The sequence below is a fragment of the Colletotrichum truncatum genome, assembly GCF_014235925.2.
Source record: "Colletotrichum truncatum strain CMES1059 chromosome Unknown Contig_0004, whole genome shotgun sequence".
In the NCBI taxonomy this organism is placed as follows: Eukaryota; Fungi; Ascomycota; class Sordariomycetes; order Glomerellales; family Glomerellaceae; genus Colletotrichum; species Colletotrichum truncatum.
The window spans coordinates 2343099-2362506 of NW_027222401.1; the positions used below are offsets into that span (position 1 = coordinate 2343099).

General features: G+C 52.1%; 5 protein-coding genes across 5 annotated transcripts; 2 read left to right on the top strand and 3 right to left on the bottom strand.

Moving 5' to 3' along the window:
* Positions 1 to 4082: 4082 nt before the first annotated feature.
* CTRU02_207415 (nitrogen assimilation transcription factor) lies at positions 4083 to 4952 on the bottom strand (the record flags this gene model as incomplete). Its single annotated transcript, XM_036719199.1, has 2 exons — positions 4083 to 4317; positions 4384 to 4952. The coding sequence occupies 2 exons, from the start codon at positions 4950 to 4952 to the stop codon at positions 4083 to 4085; spliced, it is 804 nt and encodes a 267-aa protein (XP_036588906.1).
* A 1831-nt stretch (positions 4953 to 6783) lies between these two features.
* Positions 6784 to 7731, bottom strand: CTRU02_207416 (basic region leucine zipper; the record flags this gene model as incomplete). The annotated part of the gene is made up of 1 exon (XM_036719198.2): positions 6784 to 7731. The coding sequence occupies one exon, from the start codon at positions 7729 to 7731 to the stop codon at positions 6784 to 6786; it is 948 nt and encodes a 315-aa protein (XP_036588905.2).
* A 6401-nt stretch (positions 7732 to 14132) lies between these two features.
* On the top strand, positions 14133 to 15210 carry CTRU02_207417 (nitrogen assimilation transcription factor nira; the record flags this gene model as incomplete). Its single annotated transcript, XM_070204888.1, has 4 exons — positions 14133 to 14253; positions 14327 to 14349; positions 14478 to 14775; positions 15020 to 15210. The coding sequence occupies 4 exons, from the start codon at positions 14133 to 14135 to the stop codon at positions 15208 to 15210; spliced, it is 633 nt and encodes a 210-aa protein (XP_070061421.1).
* Positions 15211 to 15281: 71 nt separating this feature from the next.
* CTRU02_207418 (nitrogen assimilation transcription factor nira) lies at positions 15282 to 16868 on the top strand (the record flags this gene model as incomplete). Its single annotated transcript, XM_036719196.2, has 4 exons — positions 15282 to 15299; positions 15407 to 15750; positions 15856 to 16209; positions 16316 to 16868. The coding sequence occupies 4 exons, from the start codon at positions 15282 to 15284 to the stop codon at positions 16866 to 16868; spliced, it is 1269 nt and encodes a 422-aa protein (XP_036588903.2).
* Positions 16869 to 17278: 410 nt separating this feature from the next.
* Positions 17279 to 18544, bottom strand: CTRU02_207419 (amidohydrolase; the record flags this gene model as incomplete). The annotated part of the gene is made up of 1 exon (XM_036719195.1): positions 17279 to 18544. One exon carries the CDS (start codon positions 18542 to 18544, stop codon positions 17279 to 17281), a length of 1266 nt encoding a protein of 421 aa, XP_036588902.1.
* Between the last annotated feature and the right edge of the window lie 864 nt (positions 18545 to 19408).

Genomic DNA, 19408 nt, shown 5'->3' on the forward strand with positions numbered 1-19408 from the left:
CCCTCTCTTACAAGCGCAACCCTTCCTCTCAACCTTACAGGACCGCTCGCCTCTCTAAAGCTTTCCCTCCAGCCCAAGACACACAAGGCACAAAACCAAAGACAAGATAGTAATGGCTAAGGGGGTCTTGACGTAACCGTGATGTAAAAGTAAAAGAAATATCTGGTTGGTGCTGATAAACAGTCTTCAGATGGATTTGTAGACCAGCCAGTTGACAGGATATGTGGTCTGCAAACACTTGTACCGCCCGTCGTGGGGGGGCCAGGTCAACTTACTTGTAGTTTTTGGTTTCCGGTAATGGCTTGGTAATGCACTAGAGCGAAACCAAGAGGGGCGGGTCAAGAGGGTGTGCGGGTGTCAGAAGAGTGTATGCAAAGAAATGACAAGGTAGGATGGGTTAGGTGATTTGACGCAAGTCCCAAGTCATTCAGTCATGGCTACGCAAGAAGACAAGAGAAGAAAGAGTATACGTAAAGAAAAGTTTTTTTTTCTTCCTACTCATTTGCTCTTTCATCCTCCTTTACCCCAGACGCCATGGTTCCGGGGCCAGCTTATACGTTTAAGGTAGGTAGGCGAGGCCGAGAAAGGGTTCCAGTTCCATTTCCTTCGCTAGCCGGGGGCCTAGGCAGTCGTGTCCCATGCCGACGTTGGGTCTAAGTCGGGTTGCGAAGTCGCCTGCCGGCTCGCTTTTTTTCCTTATTAGAGCAGTTAACCCCACCAAGAGCACCACACAACACCACCATCGCAAACGCCATTCCGCCCGCCGTGCGTGCGTGCCTGTCAGGCATCTCCAGACAGATACTCTACTACGTATGGGGTTAGAGAAGGACGAGACGCACATCTCCCAAACGCATGGGGTAGGTTAGTGTAGTTTAGGGGCCGGCGGCTCAACAGGGTAGGGAGGAAGAAACCTTCGGAAGAGTCACGAGAACCGGCCAATAGCGTATTTCACTTAGTCGTGTCTTTTCAATCCTTCTTTTTTTTTTTTTTTTTTTTTTTTTTTTTTTTTTTTGCCCAACCCCCACCAACCAAAACAACTCCGACTGTGACTTTAAGCGCAGCGAAACTCCGAAGCCGAGCCCGTAATGTGCTGATCTGCTTCCGAAGCCGATCTAGTAGGTGTGTGCTGACTGCAGTCCAACCCAACTTACACATACTTACAACCAACCTCCATGCTGCAAAAGCACAAAACCGCCGGATTTCTCCTAACAACCGCAAACTGCAAGTAAACGCGACAGCCAACAGCAGCCAAACAAGCAAGCCTTCATATGCAATAAGTTCGCCCTTGGGCAACATCCTCCCGCCCTTCCGCCCTCTTCGCGTTTCCGCGGTTTCATGATTGATTGACTGATTATTTTGCCATCTTCCCACCTACTTACTACCTGGCCCCTCAATGATTACAACTCTTGGCTCTCATCGAGATCGGATCGCACATCCCTTCTCGAACCGGTCTCAAGGTGCCAACAGCAGATGACTCATGAAAACAGAATAGTGACGACCGGGAATTAGTAACGGAAACTAAAGAAAAAGTAGGCGAGGGTTACCCCCCGGTGAGCGGCGGCCGGTAGCGGTCCATCTCAGCTTCCTTGCTCTGTTCCCCACGGCCGCTAACCGAACCTTGAAGAACCCCCTCCCGCTCTACCGCTGTCCGCCAAACACCGATGATGAGTGTCTTTGGCTGGCTGTCCGGCTCCGGCCGCTCGCTTAACACCTCTTATGGCGTGCACGTGCTTAATAGTACGTATGGCACGTGCCTCAGATCTTTTGCATTGATTAATACACCACCCCCCCCCCCCTTTCCATACGGTTACGTTACCCGGAATCTGCTTATATAAGGCAAAGAACGAGAACAAGCACGGACCAGGAAAGTGGATTTTTACTTCAGCGAGCACGCATCTCGGCTTCTTACAAGCGGGGCCAACCCTAGCCAAGCAAGCGACGCTGCTACTGCACAGACAAACGGCCAACATATTCACACGTTTCTCCTGGTAAGGCGCTGCTAACGCTAACTAAAACCCCCGGAACCCAGCTGTGCTGGAGGGAGGAGGGAGGGGCCGCGGGGCATTTTCCCTCTCCTTTATAGTACGTGGTGACTCTGACTCTTTTCTCAACAGCCGCATCGAGTCGACCCATATTAGAGAGCTGTAAAACCCCCACTCAACAGAAAAACCGCATGGCTGGTTACTAAGATACGCATTTCATTGCATCGCCGAGGGAATCGGCCCAGGTCTCGATCATCGGCGGCTGAGGGAAAGGGGGAGGGGGGGTTCGAAAAAAGGTATGTAAGAAAAAGCAGGAAATGCAAAGTATAAAAAAAAAAAAAAAAAAAAAAAAAAAAAACCCTTTGGAAACCGAGCTCATTTGGGATTTTCCATGTTCGCCCACCTCATCACACGTGTTGGACACTCGGAACCGAACGAGTGGGTGCTCGGCCGGGCAGACGCAAAGGCGAACCTACTACTAGTATGTAGAGAGAGTTTTTGGGGATGGATGGGCGGAAGAGTGGTGTAGACCTGCCGCTGACGGCTGCACTGCTGGCTGCACTGCTGGCTGGGCTGACTGCTGGGGGGCTCCCTCTTTCTTCCTTCTTGTCCTAATATCCGATGTTTTTTTTTTTTTTTTAAACCAAGGTTGGTTTCAATTCTCACCCGCATGCCATGCCACACCATGTCGTCGCCCAAACCCCGCACTCGCACGCAAATAGCCGTGCAGCGAACACACACACACACCCATTTCTCTCACTACCAGATGTCATAAATTTTATTTTATTTTTTATTTTATTTTTTAGTTTGGGCCAGGGGGGTTGGGGGGAGGGGGGGGGGTCCCTGGGTCTTGGTCTGGGTCTGGGTCTAGACCTTGGTCTAGGCCTGTGCCACCAGAAACGCGAGTGCCATCGCAATATTCCCATCAGATTGCCTTTCTTACCTTTATGTCACCACCAACAGCTACAGGATGTTGCGAGAATAGTGATTTGTCGGAGAAGAGAGAGAAAAGGACAAAAAAAAAAAAAAAAGAAGAAGAAAAAAAAATAGAAAGATCATCAGCGATGATGCTGTATTTTTTCCCCCCGGTCACAAGAGTCGGCTTCCAAACTCCAATTGCGCTGGGCTTGCATGACTTCATCAGGAACAAATTTCATCACGTCGAAAACTCCACCTGAAAAGGGACAGGATGTTCAAGGTGAATGTAAATCATTTCGACCTGTACCGTAAACTTCACTTGAGTCCATGTCTTGGCCCTACCTTTGGTCAACGCGAGGGCTAGTCGTGAGCCTATTGTGTCCACTACTGTATGCTGAGTATGAGTCCCGTCATAAGTGTGCCACGCTGGGCTGAGCATCAGTCAATCACATCAACACGCCTCGCCTTCTGAGCGATTACTGCGCCGTACACGAACCAGCTGCAGAGGTTTTTCTTCTTTTGTCGTTTTGCTTTGAAATGCTTTTCTCGCTTTCTCCTGTTTAGAGCACATCACTTGCTGGGCATAATATAGCTTCAGCAACCTAAATACTCTTTCTGCCCTCCTCCTTCGACATATGTCGGGCAGCTCGTTCCACAATCACTGCCGCCCGGTATTTGAGCCAGTTAAAATCATGATATATGGGGTCCCCTCATCTGGCAGCGATAACATATGCATCATGACAAACACAGCTGCCTCTCCTCGTCTGTGCTCTTGCTTTGCTCGCGCACCGGACCAAAGCCAGGATGAGAGATACCACTCTCGATTCTCATCCCCCCCTGGTCCCCCCCTGGTCCCCCCAACTTACAGAATCAACTTTTCAGCCTACCATGACACTTCGTAAATATCAAGCTGGTTGATACTCGCCCAAAGTTTATCTTTAAGCAAGTAGCCTTCCCGCCCTCGATCAAGCTGACGTCAAAACATGTTAAGCCCCTATATGCCCAACCATTCATATCATCAAGAACCCTTCATACCGAGACGCCATCCGGGACATACCAGAACACCTCCGGGCCTCCTGAAAGCCAAGCTGGTAGACATTTTCCGTTCCATCCCCTTCGTCCTTGTCATCCATAGAAAAGTAGAGGAAGCGTTTAGAGACCAAGGGGTGCGTAAGTTCGGTCTCATCGTCTCGTCGTATCGTCATTTAAAAGTCCCTTGAGAAATTCTCCTGGCCTACTCTCTGGCATCCCGTCCGGCTCTGCAGCCATATCCCTGTCCGTCATTACTTCCGCTTTTACCGTTGGAGTTGATTCTAAGCGACCGCCATATCGAGAAGTAAAGGCGTCTATTTGAAGTCTAATAGTGTCCAAGAACGCAGTCCGGGCGGGTGTATCGAGCTCTGAAAAGGCCGATTTTCTGATTAATCTTTTGTCAGCCAAACCCGCAGCGAAAGGGTGCCCTCAGGCTAAGAATTCAAATTACAATGTCTCAAGCAAAGACGACAGTTCGTCCATGGGCACTTGGCCGTGGGAGTCAGCGTCTGCTGCTCGCGGTGCTGGCGTAGTCTGTTTGGACGGAGTAGAGGCCAGTTGAATCAACAAATCGGCGTTCTTGATAAACTTGACCAGGTCGTCTAGGTCAGTTTCCATATTAGCAGTGCGCATGCGGCGGATGATCTCAATGGATTCCGCCTCGGAGCGCATCGACAGGAGGCGAAAGAGCTCCTCAAAAAGAGCGATGCGGCCTTGCAGTTCCTCGTGCTTTGATTTGAGAGCGGCGAAGCGAGTGACATCAGGGCCTGCATCATACTCGCACTTGGTGCGACCCATGCCGGCACATAATGAACAGACGGGGCGCTGACCGTCGCACTTTGATTTCCGCCGACGGCATGAGGTGCACGCGATCTTGGTCTGGGGACGGCGTCTTGGGGCAGATGCACCACCATTGCCACCACTGCCGCCGGCTGTGGATTGCGGGGTCGACTCCCGCTCCGAAGAAGCGCTGCTGGCTGCCGCAAGGCCTGCAGGCAGAAGCTCGCGCTGTGCTTTCATGGTGAGCGTGACGTCGACCTTTAGCCTTGGACCATGGGCAGGCCTGGCAGTCGTCGACCTTCGTTGCCAAGGGCTGGTGAATGGAGGCGTGGGCGTGTAGCTGACACGGCGAGAACTGCGCCCTCACAGTAATTGGAATGGCGCCAGTGGACGAATCGAGAGAGGGCAGAGCGGGCCACAACCGCAAGACCAGATCCGCCCGCCGCGTCGCTAAAGAAGTATCGATTGCCTTGATGGTGCGCGTCATACTGCCGACCCGCCGGCCATGCTGGGAATTGATGTGTGCTGTGTTGAATATGTCGCTTGCCAGATGATGTTGTGTGATTTTTGCGTATGCCCAAGCCCGGCTTTCCAGTCCAGCCCAGGTTTTTCTGGAGTTTGAGAGAAAGTAAGGCTATGACGAAATGGTCAGACGGTGGCCCTATTTCCGTGCTCCGTGGCTGCTGGCCGCTGCTGGCCGCTGCTGGCTGCTGCTGTCTGGGCTAGTTGGAACAGATAAAGGTGGGAAGGCGGCTAGGCTGGCAGCCGCTGGCTCCAAGATTGTTCCGGCCCCGGGAATCCAAGCCTATCGTCGACTCCCTGCCCGGACTAAGAATGAGAATGAGATGGTACAAAAAAAATAAGAGGTTAAAAAAAAAAAAAAAAGAAGTTGAGGTCGACAAAGGAAAATCCGATCATCCAAAATAATATGTTAAGTTTGGCTCGTAAAGTTCCCCAAACCCATGGACTCATCTAGCCGCGGCCAGACCAGGTCGAATGTAGCAAACAGGGTGCCCAAAAACTCCCTTTGGGGCGGGCAAGGGTGCCGCAAGATACGGCGAGATGGGGTGGTGGTTGAGAGTTTACTGGGCGCATCGAGGCCCTAGCTGTCGGCTCTTGCCAGTGGCTAGAATTGGACGCCTCCAACAGTCTATCGTATATCCCCTTTCGCCCCCTTTCGCCCACTAGAACGTGGTGATTGCACGCGTTGAGTAGGAAATGGGGACGGGGGGAAATAACGACACAAGAAGTCCGGTGGAAGCTCAGTTGGCCACATGGAAGGCACTGGACGACCTATTCGAAACTCCCGCCTGTTGCTAGAGTGAAGGGCAGCAATGGGCGTGGGTGTTCAGGTCGCAGAGCGTAAAGCACAGGGGATAAATGGTTGCTCGGTGATATGTCCGTGCCAGTTGAGCCAATCAGAGGGCAACGTGCCAGGTATATGGTCACAACCCCCTCTCAAGCTTGAAAATAGCTGTCCGCTGCTTGTTGTGTTTGCTACCGAAAGAGGGGAGCGAAAAGAAAAGTGAAAGAAAAGAAAGAGAAATGCCAAAATCTAGAAACGCACAATCATCAGTTGAGAATTTCCGCTCAAAGGAAGTTTTGTCTTTTTTTTTTCTTTTTTTTTTCTTTTTTTTTTCCCTTTTTTTTTTTTTCCACATGCAGATGTGTTAGCGTGCGTTCGAAAGAAAGGGCGAATAAGAAGAATTGGCCCTTTCAAATTCGGGGCAAGACATGTACACGAAGATGGGCACAAAGTGTAACAATGAAAGGCGAGAGGAAAAGATACCGGAATAGCGGGGTAAAACTGAAGAACAGGCAAGAAGAAAAGAAAAGAGCCTCTTACAAAGGCGAACTCCAAAACCCTCATTATTTTATGACAAAACCACCGGCATCATGGTGCCGCTTCAGAAATCCATTACCTCCTTCAGTATCCCAAACGATCGCTTGACACGCTTAAATAGACTGACGTTGCCACGTAGGTCTCTCGAATCTGCCTGAGAGCAGATATATACATAAGTCGTATAGTTTCCTGTTATCATCCTTGTCATCTTATACCGCAACCGTGTTCTCAAGCTGACGGCTGCGATATGCTGTAACCTCGGTGTGCAGAGCTGACTCCATTTGCTGCTCTAGCGATGTACCCTTGGATAATTTCGCAATCGCAATCTCCATGTTGAAGAATTTGGTTCTTCAAGGTGAGCACTTCATTCTTGAGTGCGGCAACGCAGGCATCGAGATATAAACGTTCCTGGGTGACTTGTTTCTCCTTGGCGGCAAGGTCCAATTCGTATTGTTTCGTTTTCTCGCGGCAGCGTTTCGCTGCGGCACGGTTCTTGACCCGGTAGGTTTTCTTAGTATCTCGGCCAGTAGGCCTGTCGTCCTCTTTATCATCGTCCTCGCCATCGCCTTCCACCCATTGCGCGCCGTCATCATATGAACTCGAATTTGCCGGAGAGGGGTTGCCCCCGTTCCCAACTCGTGACTTCTTGGTAGGCTGTTGAGCGTTCGAAGGAGGGCGCTTGCCATTTGACTTCTTCCCTGCCCTTGTATTGGCGGCGGGAGGTGCGACTTCCGGCTGTTGTTGAGGATGTGCGTCGGACTGTGGATGCCAAGACGGGGAATTGGCATGGGAGAAACATTCTGAACTTTGCCATTGCGGAGGGCTGCCATAAACACTGGGTTGATTTGGGTATAGCTGAACATGTTCTTGTTGTCGTTCCTGTTGTTGTTGCTGGTATGGAGGAAGCCAGTCGTTGGGTCGAGGTGCTAATCCAGCCCTCGTATATTCGGCCATTACTCCGCTCGTATTGATTGGGTGATTTTGGTGTCCTTGAGCCTCCCACGAGAGGGAGTTCATGGAGTTTTCTGAGCTACTTGGGGCGTACATGGGTTCGGTCACTTGGCCATCCCATCTAAGCCATGGCTGGTAAATGTAGTCACCATTTGGCGACAGCAGGTGGTCTTGCTCTGGCGGTGTGGCATAGTGAGTTATGGGCATGTTCGGGGCTTCAGCCATGACGACCGAGCCGGGATAACCTGACTGCGCCAGTGAAGCTGTTCGACGAGAGCGTCAGCTATGCTGAGCCGTCCCGGCTGGGTTACAGTTCGAGTGGAAACTTGCTTACCAGACTGAAGTGGATACTGTTCAGGACTGTACGGGTCTACTAGAAAGCGCGTTGGTGGGAGTGGTAGTGGTGGCGGTACGATCGTGGGAAAAAACTCAAAAAGAACGATCTAACATCAGCTCCCTTGATCCAGAAACATAAGGTAAGCGAGGTAGGCGAAGGAGAATGATATGGATGGGTGTGGGTTGTGGGTTGGTAAGAACTGGATCGAGGAGCAGCATGTAAGGCGTCGAGAACCAGGAATAAGAAGCAGGCCCAATTGCTGGTGTGCGGATGCATGTCCGAAGTTAACAAGGAGAGTCAGGTAGTGGATGCACCAGGGTCAGGACCTGATGACAAGGAACGGGGATTAAGAGAATATTTGACAGTGGCAATTGGGATAGAGATTGTGGGCTTTGGATACGTGAGATGTAGGGGGTGTGCCTACAACGGCAGAAGAGACGGGATTAATGATTGCTCGGTTCTCGGACAGGACGTGATCACATCATTGGCCGGTACTTGTTGTTGGTCCAAAAAGCAGAAGAGAAAAGAACGCCACGAAGCTGCGCAGAGCCTTGGACACCTTGGGGAGCAATCGGATCAGTTAGAGCTTGGTCCAGCAAGAAGCAAAGAGGCTTGGTGGGGGTGCTTGGGTATCCCAGATGTACTGTACCGAGAAGAGGTAAGGCAGAGGATCGGGGTAAGCCCCAAGGGGAAATGATGTTTAGTTGAGCAGTATATGAGAGGGCAGGGGGCTTGTCCTACCTGAGCCGCGAGGTGCCTCTAAGCGAAGCAGGTAATGCGGATACAAGAAGTAGTAGGTACACTGGAAAGACCGGATGATAAGGGACTTTGGGGGGATAAGACGGGGACGGACGGCATGTACCAAGAAAAAAAGAGGTCCGGAGAAGGCAAAATTGAGAGGCGCAGAGAGGGAGGGAAAGAGCACGAGCGCAAGACGGAGAGAGACGCAACGTCTAACAAGGGGGTAAAGAAGCCGAGAAGTGATGGAGCATGGAGGAGGTAAGATGGATGGAAACAATCAATGGGGCAAAGAGTTCGCTGCTCTACCTTGTTCAAAAAGCAAGCACGTCCTGTCTTCCCGAAGGACACAGGCCACGGCAAGGCAGGGAGGACATCCGTCATCCGTAGCAGGAAGACATGCTTACAGAGAAAATGTGATGATGAGAAACTGAACTGAAAGAAAGAATCGACTTGAGAGCCCAGATCCTCTGGCATTTGATAGGCCAGACGCGCGATTCCTTAGCCGCGTACGAAGTCGTAGCAGGGGGGGAATTGAGGATTCAGCCAGTAGTAGAGTGCCTAAGCTTCCGGAACCGATTCCGAGTCATTCCCGGCACTGCCATTGGCCACGGAAACTGCTCCGTGCCACGGACCAGGCCTATAGGAAATCAAGAACACCCCCCCTTCTCCTTCTTCTCCTTCGTCAGCGCCCCCTCTTTCTCGCAGCTTATCCACAGTTGTCAGTGGGCATCATCAATCACTTTGACCTATTCTACCATGTCCTTGTTTGCCGTGAGTACATATTCATGCCAAGGTAAGTATGTTGTGGTACGGACAATAGAGGGGGGGTCCAGCAAGCAAGACGACAAACAACGCCTCACTGTCTCTGGCCACTCACATATCAGCGGTCAAGCGTCCGAGCTGGTAGATGCAGATACCCCGCTGCAACTGCTTATTTCTGGCATTAGAGATCCCCAGGCATCGGCCGAGTCACATACCGAAATCCTAGTGTATAATGGTGAATCAATAAGCAGGGACCCCATCAAGTGACACCGGATCACTCACTGGATGTCTCTAGAGCTGGGAGACATCTGTTGCTCAATACGGGTGCTCTCCTACAAGCCCCAATCTTCAAGTGCTGGAAATGACAAGTCCGCGGAACGCAATCGAGGCCCTACCAAAACCAGCCGGGCCATATAGCCTTCTATTTACAACTTTGACATACTCGACTGATCTTACCACAAAGCAACATGCGCATAATTTTACCACTCTACTCTTACCTGTCCTACCATGCCTGACTCCTGCTGCCTATGCTCTCTAGTTCTTCAACTAGCTTGCCTCGTTTCTTATCCACGGTACTCAACGGCCTCGACGGGGCACGTTCTTCTCTCAGTAGTCATCCCGCCTGTCGTGCCACATTGCGATCCACTTCAAACATCCCTCCACATTTTTGACACACAGACACACAGCCATAAACCCCATATCCTTGCTTCAGAGACCAAGGTCACAGCTGGCATACTTCCAGTCATCTGTGGCGTCGGCCACAATGACCAGAATACAACAGAGATACCTCCCTATCTACCTGAACTGTCTCGCTTCCCTTGGGAACTTTTTGGCTTAGCCCCAGTCACGCACGCCGGAACGCTGAAGCAAGGCGGTAAACCATGCAAGCGATCGAGCAATCAATGAAAACAACCTTGCAGGTCATTTTTGCGACGGCGCTCCCTCTGTCTGTTCGTACATTCTGAATCCTAACTCTGCTTGAAGCGGCTTACCTCCTTCATCGACGCCCGACCTAAACTCGGCTCATCTTACATCTCGCCTTTACGTCAACGATCAAACACTCTTTGTCATTTTTTATCACTTCGTTTTCGTCGAGAAGGAGCCCTGTCATATAAACTCAATCCTTGTGGTTTCTCCTTCAAACATACCGATATGTTCCAGGGACTCTAGGTTTCGTGATAAGGCCATCAACTTTTCAGCAGTGACGTCTTAGCTCAGTAGCAAGGATTGGGTGTTGTCGGACTTGTCCCCGATTTGTTCGCGATCCAGTTGATCCAGTTGCCGGGATTTGGTTGCTATCACTCTGCGCCGCCGGCATATGTACGCCATCATTTCGAACGTTGGCAAAAGGCACATAAGACGGGTTGACGTACTCTGCGCTGTTCGCATGGCGCCCACAAACAGCGATGACGGGCTCCCCCGCCATCTATCTTCTGTTTCGTATGCAACGTCTGTCAATAGTTATTGCGCAAAAGCCATATCAGACATGGGCGGCACGTCGCAACCAATTACTTGTCTTAAGTACTTATTCACTATACCCCCTCCTTTTTCATCCACCTCCCCCCCACGGTCCCTCATTTACTGCTGCTCTGCAAGACTTTCCAGTGCTGCCCTTAGCAGCAATCTCAGCCCCTCATTCAGGGTGTTCGCCTGTAGCTTGCCATAGTACGCCGCATAATGCCCTGGCCGCACGCCATGGTCTGGGCAGACCGCAGCTCGGATGCCCGGATCCCACACGCGCGGTGCCCTCAATAGCAGCACATGGTGACCGGTCGAATGCTATGATTAGCCAGCATGTGAGGTGATTACACACAATTGTCCGCGTCGTTTCAGGGCACGTAACGACTTTCACGGGAGGGAGAGAGGGAGGAAGAAAATGGGTTTCCCATCACTAAAGAGGAAAATGCAACGGGCTCTTTGCATAGCACTAAGAGGGCCACCAAAGCTCCTCTTACATCCCCCCTCCCCCCATCTTAGCCGTGCCTTTAGCAATCAACCGCCAAAAGACGTGTCTGGTGTCTGGGGGGTAGTTACGTTCAGCGTTCTCGTTACGAACATCCCTTGACTTCCAGGGAGCTCGGGGAGTGGAGAGGCAAAAAAGGAAAACATATTCATGGCTATCAGTCCAAATATGCCGAAGCCCGTTGCTCTGGCCCTGCTCCCAGGAGGGGTTCTCAAGGTCGCAGGGTCGGGGGCCGAAATCATACCACATCCCCCCAATCATTTCGCACGGTCATCACCGGAGTCGACTCCGTCGCCACCTCAAGGATTAACCGGGGCTCTGACCCCCCATGAGCCCCAAAATACCATGTCAAAAGTTGAGCAAACTCCCGCAAGATATGAGACCTTCAGGGGAGGCGGTGGGGGTGGGCTGCAACTGGACCTTGGCGGTGGACAAATGGCGCTGTAAGAAGTGACACAACACCAACGTCCAATATCCTTACCTTCCTGTGTCCGGACTGCCTGCATACATGGGCCCTTTTTTTCAGCTTAGAGGCGGGGGCGTGGCGGAATGAAACGCTAAGTGATGTGCAGAGGGAGGAGCTTGTGATGTAGGGCTTGCATCCAATAATACGGCCCGGAACCACTGCTCCTTTGGCTGTTATTAGCGACTTGGAGAGCCGTACATTATGTAGCCTGATGTGACTACTACATCACCTTTCTCCAGGGACAAAAAGATAAACGTGGGCAAATGAGCACCCCTCCACTCCGACTCTTCAGCAAGGGCCCCTATGTCACCAGGGAAGTAGATCCTACGGTGGCAGAGGTCTCGATTGCAAGCCAAGATAAGATCTTCGGCCAACACTGATGGTTTTTTGGAGCCTTAGCAGAAAGGTTCCCTGGGACGACGGAATGGATGTGGTCGAAGGAGTATGTCTTTGGGCCGAGGTGGCTAGCCCCGTCCCCGGCCCGCAAGCACGGATAACCATGGAAATGAAGAAAAAGAATAAAAAAGAGTTCGTTTCTCTATTCCCTTAGTGTTTGCGGGCCGAGGAGTCAAAAGAAACCCTAGCAGTGTCGCCGACTTGGGAAAGCTATGGCACCACATGGGCAAGAGACGGCCAACACGATGGGATTTAAGTTGAGAACTGACAAAGAACTTACTGGGAACTGCCATGGCAGAAAACAGGGAACCCCCCTACGATGTACCCTAGGGAAAGAAAAGAAAGACCATCGTTCGCTGGCACGGCCCTTAGAAATTGACAGCTAGGGGTCAACTTGGCCCCCCGCTGGGAGCACGCTGGGGAGCATTCGCATCTTGGCCAAGCCGGGCTGGCACTCCGGATAGACACTCTAGCCTGCTGTTTCGTTTTTGTCACGAGATGAAGGGTTTGGCCCGTCTCTATCTGTACTTTGTGTCCCTTACTTCCCCTTGTATACGTGAATCAATAGAATAAGAGCGGCTGCATAAAACACATCTACATGCGTGACCATATATATACATAGATATATACTCGGTGAGATAGAGCTCGTCAACGGCTCAGTCAAAAGCGAACTAATAGTGGAGGGTGAAAAGTCCCACTGGTGTGGCAGCCATAATGAGGCAAAGGCCGGAAACCAAGGCAAGCTCAGGCGCATCAAGGGAGTTACCCATGTCCCAACTGACTCTCTCGGTTGACAGCCGCGTGTCTACTCTATCCACAGCTCCTTGCCATGTGCTGCCATTGATCCACTGCCTTACATTCCATCTTTCTCACCTTTTGCCCCTCTAGCAGCAAACGCTGGGTTGGGCCTAGATTCTTTAGGCAGAGAAGTAGGAGCACTTGGCAGTCACCCAGTGCACAGTCTGTAATTCAATCTGTGCTCCAGCCTCGGATAATGTAGCAAGCATCCCCCCCTCCGTGGAGCTAAGGCAATAATCTGACGCTGTCAACTGAGTTGCCCCGCAAAGTAATCCGCGATTGGCGTGGAACAGGGCCCTGACCGAAGACTGGCTTCATAACGGGCCGTGGCGGGGGTCGCATGAGAAACCTCTCAAACTGCCCGGCCTCCTCTCCGGACCCCCTATCTGACCCAATCATGGGATATTTCACGCTGAGTCATCTGGCGACTTAACCCCAACGTCGACTTCCCGTCATGCATGGGGTAGACGGCTACCTTATCCTTACGGCGCCTTGTCCGCAACCGCCAAGTTGTCTTTGGCCTAGTCACAACTGCCATCTTGCCCAAAATTTTCACACGCTGGTAACATCAGCGTAAGGTTGGATCTGGTATGGGACTCTGTGCCGCTATTCGTTCATTTGCAATGGAAACCACCTCCGTTGGTTTTGTTTTCTTTGCCTGCAAGGTTGGAGTCTGACTGACACGAGAACCAGGTTGTTTGCACCATTAGGAGTGGCCTCCTTGGCTTACAGACCCCAAACGACAGGCCGTATTCTGGCTGCATTTGTGCTCTTTGAACCCGTGTCTCTGGAACCCTTCAATGATTTCACGGTTCGCTATTTATTATTGTTACTCTTCTTTCCCGTCTGGTTACTCCTTAACTTCAGCGCCGCCTTATCTTTCTCCCCTCCCACTTCCCGCCTCAAAGGCCAGGCTCCCCGCTTCTTGTGGTTATTAGACCTCCAAGGGTGAAGACGACCGTCCTGGAATAATTGTCTTTCTTTAAACTCATTTTTTCTTTTCTTCTTCCAGTGCTGTTGTTCGGCAGAACTCTGTATCTACCTTATTTGAGAAGCCTACTCATCCTGCCTTGCCTTCCTTTAACCTTTTAGACGTTCCCTGGAATTGAAAGAGAAGTGGCAAAGCCTTCTCATCCACAAATCTCGACTATAAGCTGGGCACCATGGCAAATTCTATCAAGCTGCGGCCCCTACTACCGCTTACCTCGAATGGACCTCCGGCGCCAATTCCAATCAGTACTGCCCCAAAAAGAAAGAGGCCACAAGTGTCAGCCGCTTGTAATGGTACACCACTCTCTTCACCCAATACCCCAGTGCTCTCTATATTGAACATCTATTGTAACACAACTATTTCCAGGTTGTCGAAAACGAAAAGTCAAGGTTAGATAAGCCCTTCCCGCATGCACTGCCCACAAAACTAGGCTTGTCCTCTTGGAAGGACTAAATGAGAATTAAGGAGTGGAGACTGTGGCTCCAAGTCAAGTTCAGAGCTGAGATGCCGATTCTAGTGTGATGGCGCCCGGCCCTGTTGCTACGCCTGTTCCATATCAAAGATACCATGCGTCTACCCGGTTCCCGAGGGTCTCTCGCAGAGGGAGGCCCAGAAGCTGAAGCTGAACCACATGTCAAAGGCTCACGAGAGTAGCCGCAGAGTGTTGGAGCTGCTCCGCGCTAGCCGGGATGGTGCTTCCACTGAGATATTGCAACAGCTGCAACACTCGGAGCATCTCGACGAGACTATTCAGTCCATAGCAGACGCCAGTCTCCTGTTGCCAAAGTTAGGTGACCAAGGAGGTGAGTCTTTTCGTACACACAATAGAAAGAAATTCCAAAGACCAACTGGAAACTTTTCCGAGAGATAATAGGCCTCACATTACGCACATCCGAACCTCAATCATCTCCGAGTATTACCTCACAACCAAAGAACTCGGTTCCCCAGTCGGAGATTCAAAAGCCCCCAGAAAGGTAAGTTGATCGGCGTCTGTTAATCTAACAGTCCCGGGGATTTGATCCATGGTCTACCAGTATGCTAACTCGTCTTACTCTCCTGGTTACAGCCCCAACACATCCCTGAGATCTCTGCTAGCCGAGACTGCCGATTCTGGTGTCGTCCTCCCTGTGTCCCGCTGGACCCTGGTCTCTCAAGATGATCAGTTTTTGACCCAGCTGCTTGATATCTTCTGGACCTGGGATGCTATCTGTCACGCCTCATCGACCGGCGGCTGTTTATCTCCGAGCTAAAGGCTGCAAGTCAGGGGTCAGGAGAAACTCAACAGCAACAGAGGTTCTGCACGCCGCTTCTGATCAACGCCATGCTGGCCATCTCATCTGTGCGTAACTACTGGTCCCCTTCTCCATTCCTCTGCTAATGCTAGCCGTTCCCTTCCTCGGCCTTGAGCGTGAGTCACTAGCTAACCTCTCTACCACCTGGGCATAGCTGCATATGACGAGAAAGCACACCAACTCCACAATTGACCTTGTCAATCTTTCCCAGAGGTTTGCCAGTCATGCCTTCAGCTTGTTAGACGCCGAAAGAGGAACCAGCTCTCTCACCCTGCTGCAGAGTGCAGCGATACTCTGGGTATACTCTAGAAACGAGGGTTCCCGTATGTCCCTTGCCCAGAGCGCAAACCTCGTGGGTCTTCTCCAGCAGACGTGGGCGGCCTTGGGACTTGAAAGCAATGGTGCCAGCCTGTTCAAATTTTCGGAAGAGGTGACGGATGATGTTGGGGTTTGGCAAGCAATCTCCTCCATTGCATGGGGGTTCTATTGCTTCTTCGCGTGCGTATCTCCTTCTCACTCCCCCGTATAGATACAGTGCTTGCGATGCGTTTGTCGACAGCACAAGAAGCCCAAAGGGATTCGCGGAAGCTGACGTCTTCCCAGGAAAATGGCACTTGTTACCTCGTCGCAGATGCCGATCTCGAGGCCGCTCATTATGAAGATATTTGAGGCTCAGGATGGCCTCGATGCAAGCTCCCAAAGCTCGACCTCCTCCGCCAGCGAGGACCCCTTTGCTGCGCAAGCGGCCTATCAGGTGCAGGTGTTCACCGCCGAGTGCTCCCTGTGCGAGATCATGGACCAGTTGGTCTCCGGGTTTATCAGGGGCGGAAACCGCCGCGTCATCCGCGACGAGGGGCATTGTACGGCCTTGTACAACAAGCTCCTTTGCTGGAAGCTGACGCTCCCGGAGCATCTCACGACGAGTAGGAGCGTTTCTCCATCAGTTTTGATGCTCCAGTAAGTCAAAAATTCTTTTTAACTCCCCTTCTTCTGGCTTGCCACAAAAAGGCTGGGGGGGGAAGGCAAACGGTTCGCCCTCGCTGACAGTTGTGAAACTCGTTAGAAGCACATACGACTTTGTCGCCTTGGAGATGCTCTCCGCCTTCACAAGGCACTCTGGCGTTTCTTTCGACGGCCGCAACGCTACTTCCCTGCAGATTCTGCACGCGAACTCCCTGGTAACCAACCTCTGGATCTACCGCGGCATTTACACTCTGAAACACGAGTACTGGGCCGCCGAGTACTGCTCCTTCACGGCCCACACACTGCTGCCCTTCGTCGAAACGGAAACCGCCGTCCACGATGTCATCGCCAAGGCCTGTTGCATTTTGTACGAGATGGGCGGCAAGAGCGGGGTCTCGAGCCGCGCAACCTCTCTGCTGCGAGAAGTGGAGGAGACGGCGAGGGACAGGAGCATCCGCATCCCGTACTACGGGAAGGGATCGAAGTCGCCCGAAAGCGACGGCGCGCCTATGGTCACTGTACACGGAGCCCGAGTGTTTGGCAGCGCGGGTGGTGGGACGGCGGGTGGCGCAGGTTGGTATCCTGCGTCTGTCACCTTCTCGGGTACCATTTCAGATATTGAACCGGCGCAAGCGGAAGTTTCGGGAGGATGAGGAGGGTAAGGAGCAGGAGGATGATTTGCGCCGAATAGTCATCACTTTCTGGTGTCGGGCTAAAGGGTTACTCATGTAGTGGCGGAACAAATAAAAAAGGCGGCATAGTGGTTTTATGAGCACACTTTGGGGGATTGCAAGAAAGGGGGGGGGGTGTTTAGGTTTAGTGTTCACAGCAACAATGGAGCTTTGTCTTCTTCTTCTTTTTTCAAAATGTTTTTTTTCTTTTCTCCTAACGCCTCAGGAACAAACAGAACTGGGTATAATCCGAGTTGGCTTGCAAAACACGCCTCTGCTATTCCTGCCTAATACAACAAACTGAAAATAGTAGCTTGACGCTCAGATAAAAAGGTATCTTGTGCGCCTCGCTTTGATAGTCTCTCAAAACAAAACCAGAAGAAAAAAAAACCTCATTCCGACGTACTCGGAGGGCCAATATCCTCCCCTTGAATCCAGATCTTCCTAATCTTGCGCGTCGCCGAAATGTCCTCCAGCGGGTTACCCTCGACGAGCAGCAAGTCGGCCCGCAGGCCGCCCCGGACTATTCCCCGGTCGCTCAGCCGGAAAGCCTTGGCCGCGACACAGGTCGCCGAACGCAGCACCTCCAAGTGTGTCATGCCGGTCTCGACGAGCAGCGACAACTCCTCGTGCAGACCCTCGCCGAAGGGGATCTCGGCGCCTGGTATCATGTTTGCCGTTGTCCCCGCGCAGATGGTCACGCCGGCCCCGTGGAGGGTACGGACGCTCGCCACTGCGTGCTCGTAGTTGCCCCCCGACATGGCTCCCGGGTTTTTGTGCCTCTGCGAGCCGATATCTGCGGCAGAGTCGCCGTCGTCACCGCCGCTGCCTTCACTGACCCCTGCAGGTCTGCCCAGAGACGGGACGGGAAAGCCTGGTGGGACCCTCTGGCCACTTTGAGACGAGTCTTGCCTAGAACCCGAGCCGGTCCTTTTTTTCATCATCAGCAGCGTCGGCACGAAAACCTTGTTTTGGGCAGCCATCTCGCGAGCCAGTTCGGTATCCAGAGGCGCGTCGAGAGGTGCATGGGCGAAAATGTCGAAACCCGCACGCATGGCGCGGTTGTAGGACGATTTGCCGACGGTACGAGCGATAGTAAGCTTTCCATGGGCGTGGGCGGTGTCTACGATGGCTTTGAGTAATGCATCGTTGGGCGAGTCTAGGTCTACCACGACCTTGACGAAATCGGCGCGGTCTGGCCCGCTCGCTTTCGCCGCCACGAATGCCACGGCGTCTTCTTTTGTACGTATTGCCGCCTCATCCGGGTTGTCGTAAAGCTGCGGCTGGTGTTCATGCACCGGCGCCGCCTCAGTTCCGCTAGTGAGTACGGTGGGTAGTTTCGTGCGGCCGGCGGTATATACACGCAGGGCCTGGCATTGCTGGGTGCTGCTGCTCAGGTCGATAACTGTGGTTACGCCGTGCACCGCGAATTCGGATAGATAGGCGTTGGCGCCCTTGATATTGGCATAGACGTCAATGAGGCCGGGTACCAATGTACAGCCTCGTCCGTCAACGACAACATCGGACGTCTCAGCTTCAGAGCCTTCGCCCATGGGATCCTGAATGTTACTGGCAGACCGAGTGAAAATGACGTTACTCGAGTCGAGCAACCTCTCACTGTCAAAGACACGGACATTCTGGATGATGATTTTAGTCATTGCTCCCACCTCAGCTGCAACCACTGTGTGTATATGGAAGGCCGCCTGGTGTCGCAATCTTTCAGGGCGGGGATCTTTAGTCCGTGTATGGCTTCAATTCTGATTGGAAAAATATCGGTTCTTGCGGCAGTTGCTGGCTAAGATATGAGTGAATCACAAATTGTTCTGACCTCCGACAATGCAAGGTAGGACCGTCGGTGCGGCACGTGGATGACATGCGCATAAGCTGTCTGGTCCGCCCCTCCTGGACCTTAGTGGTTGATCAAGCGGCCACGGGACAGTGGCCGGCAGCAAGCTTTGGTCCACAGTGACAGGAGTGTGAGGTCATTGGAGGAGGTTATTAGTGGCCAGAATTTTTTGTCAGATTAACCCCAACTGCTCCGAGCATCACATCTTCGTTGTCTCTGAGAGGTGGGCAGAACTTGGCTCGGCCAAGGCAGAGGGGCCTGACAGCCATGGACGCAGGGGTTCCTCTTTCGAAAAATGCCCGGGACCAAGGTCCAATCTGAGTGAAAATTATTCGTATTGAACCCTTTCTCTGGTTTTCCCCCCACTCCCTTGACGTGCGCTGACGGTAGATATCAGTCATGTCCAGCATGGGGTTCCGGTAGCAAGATCAACGAGGGGTTTGAGCCAATGGTAGAGAGGTCTCATCCGGAATGGACTCCTATGAAGGCTGGCCAGTCACATAGCGGTTAACAAGTTGTATAGGGCAAGAGGGTCCTGTGTGCATCTGATTGGATGATTCGGTTTATGCGTGTCATGAGTTCTACTACGTAATATAAATTGTTTCCCCATTTTGTAAAGTGCGACACCTTGTAGCGGACACTGTTGTAAGGGGTGTTTACTCGTACCCGACAGGTA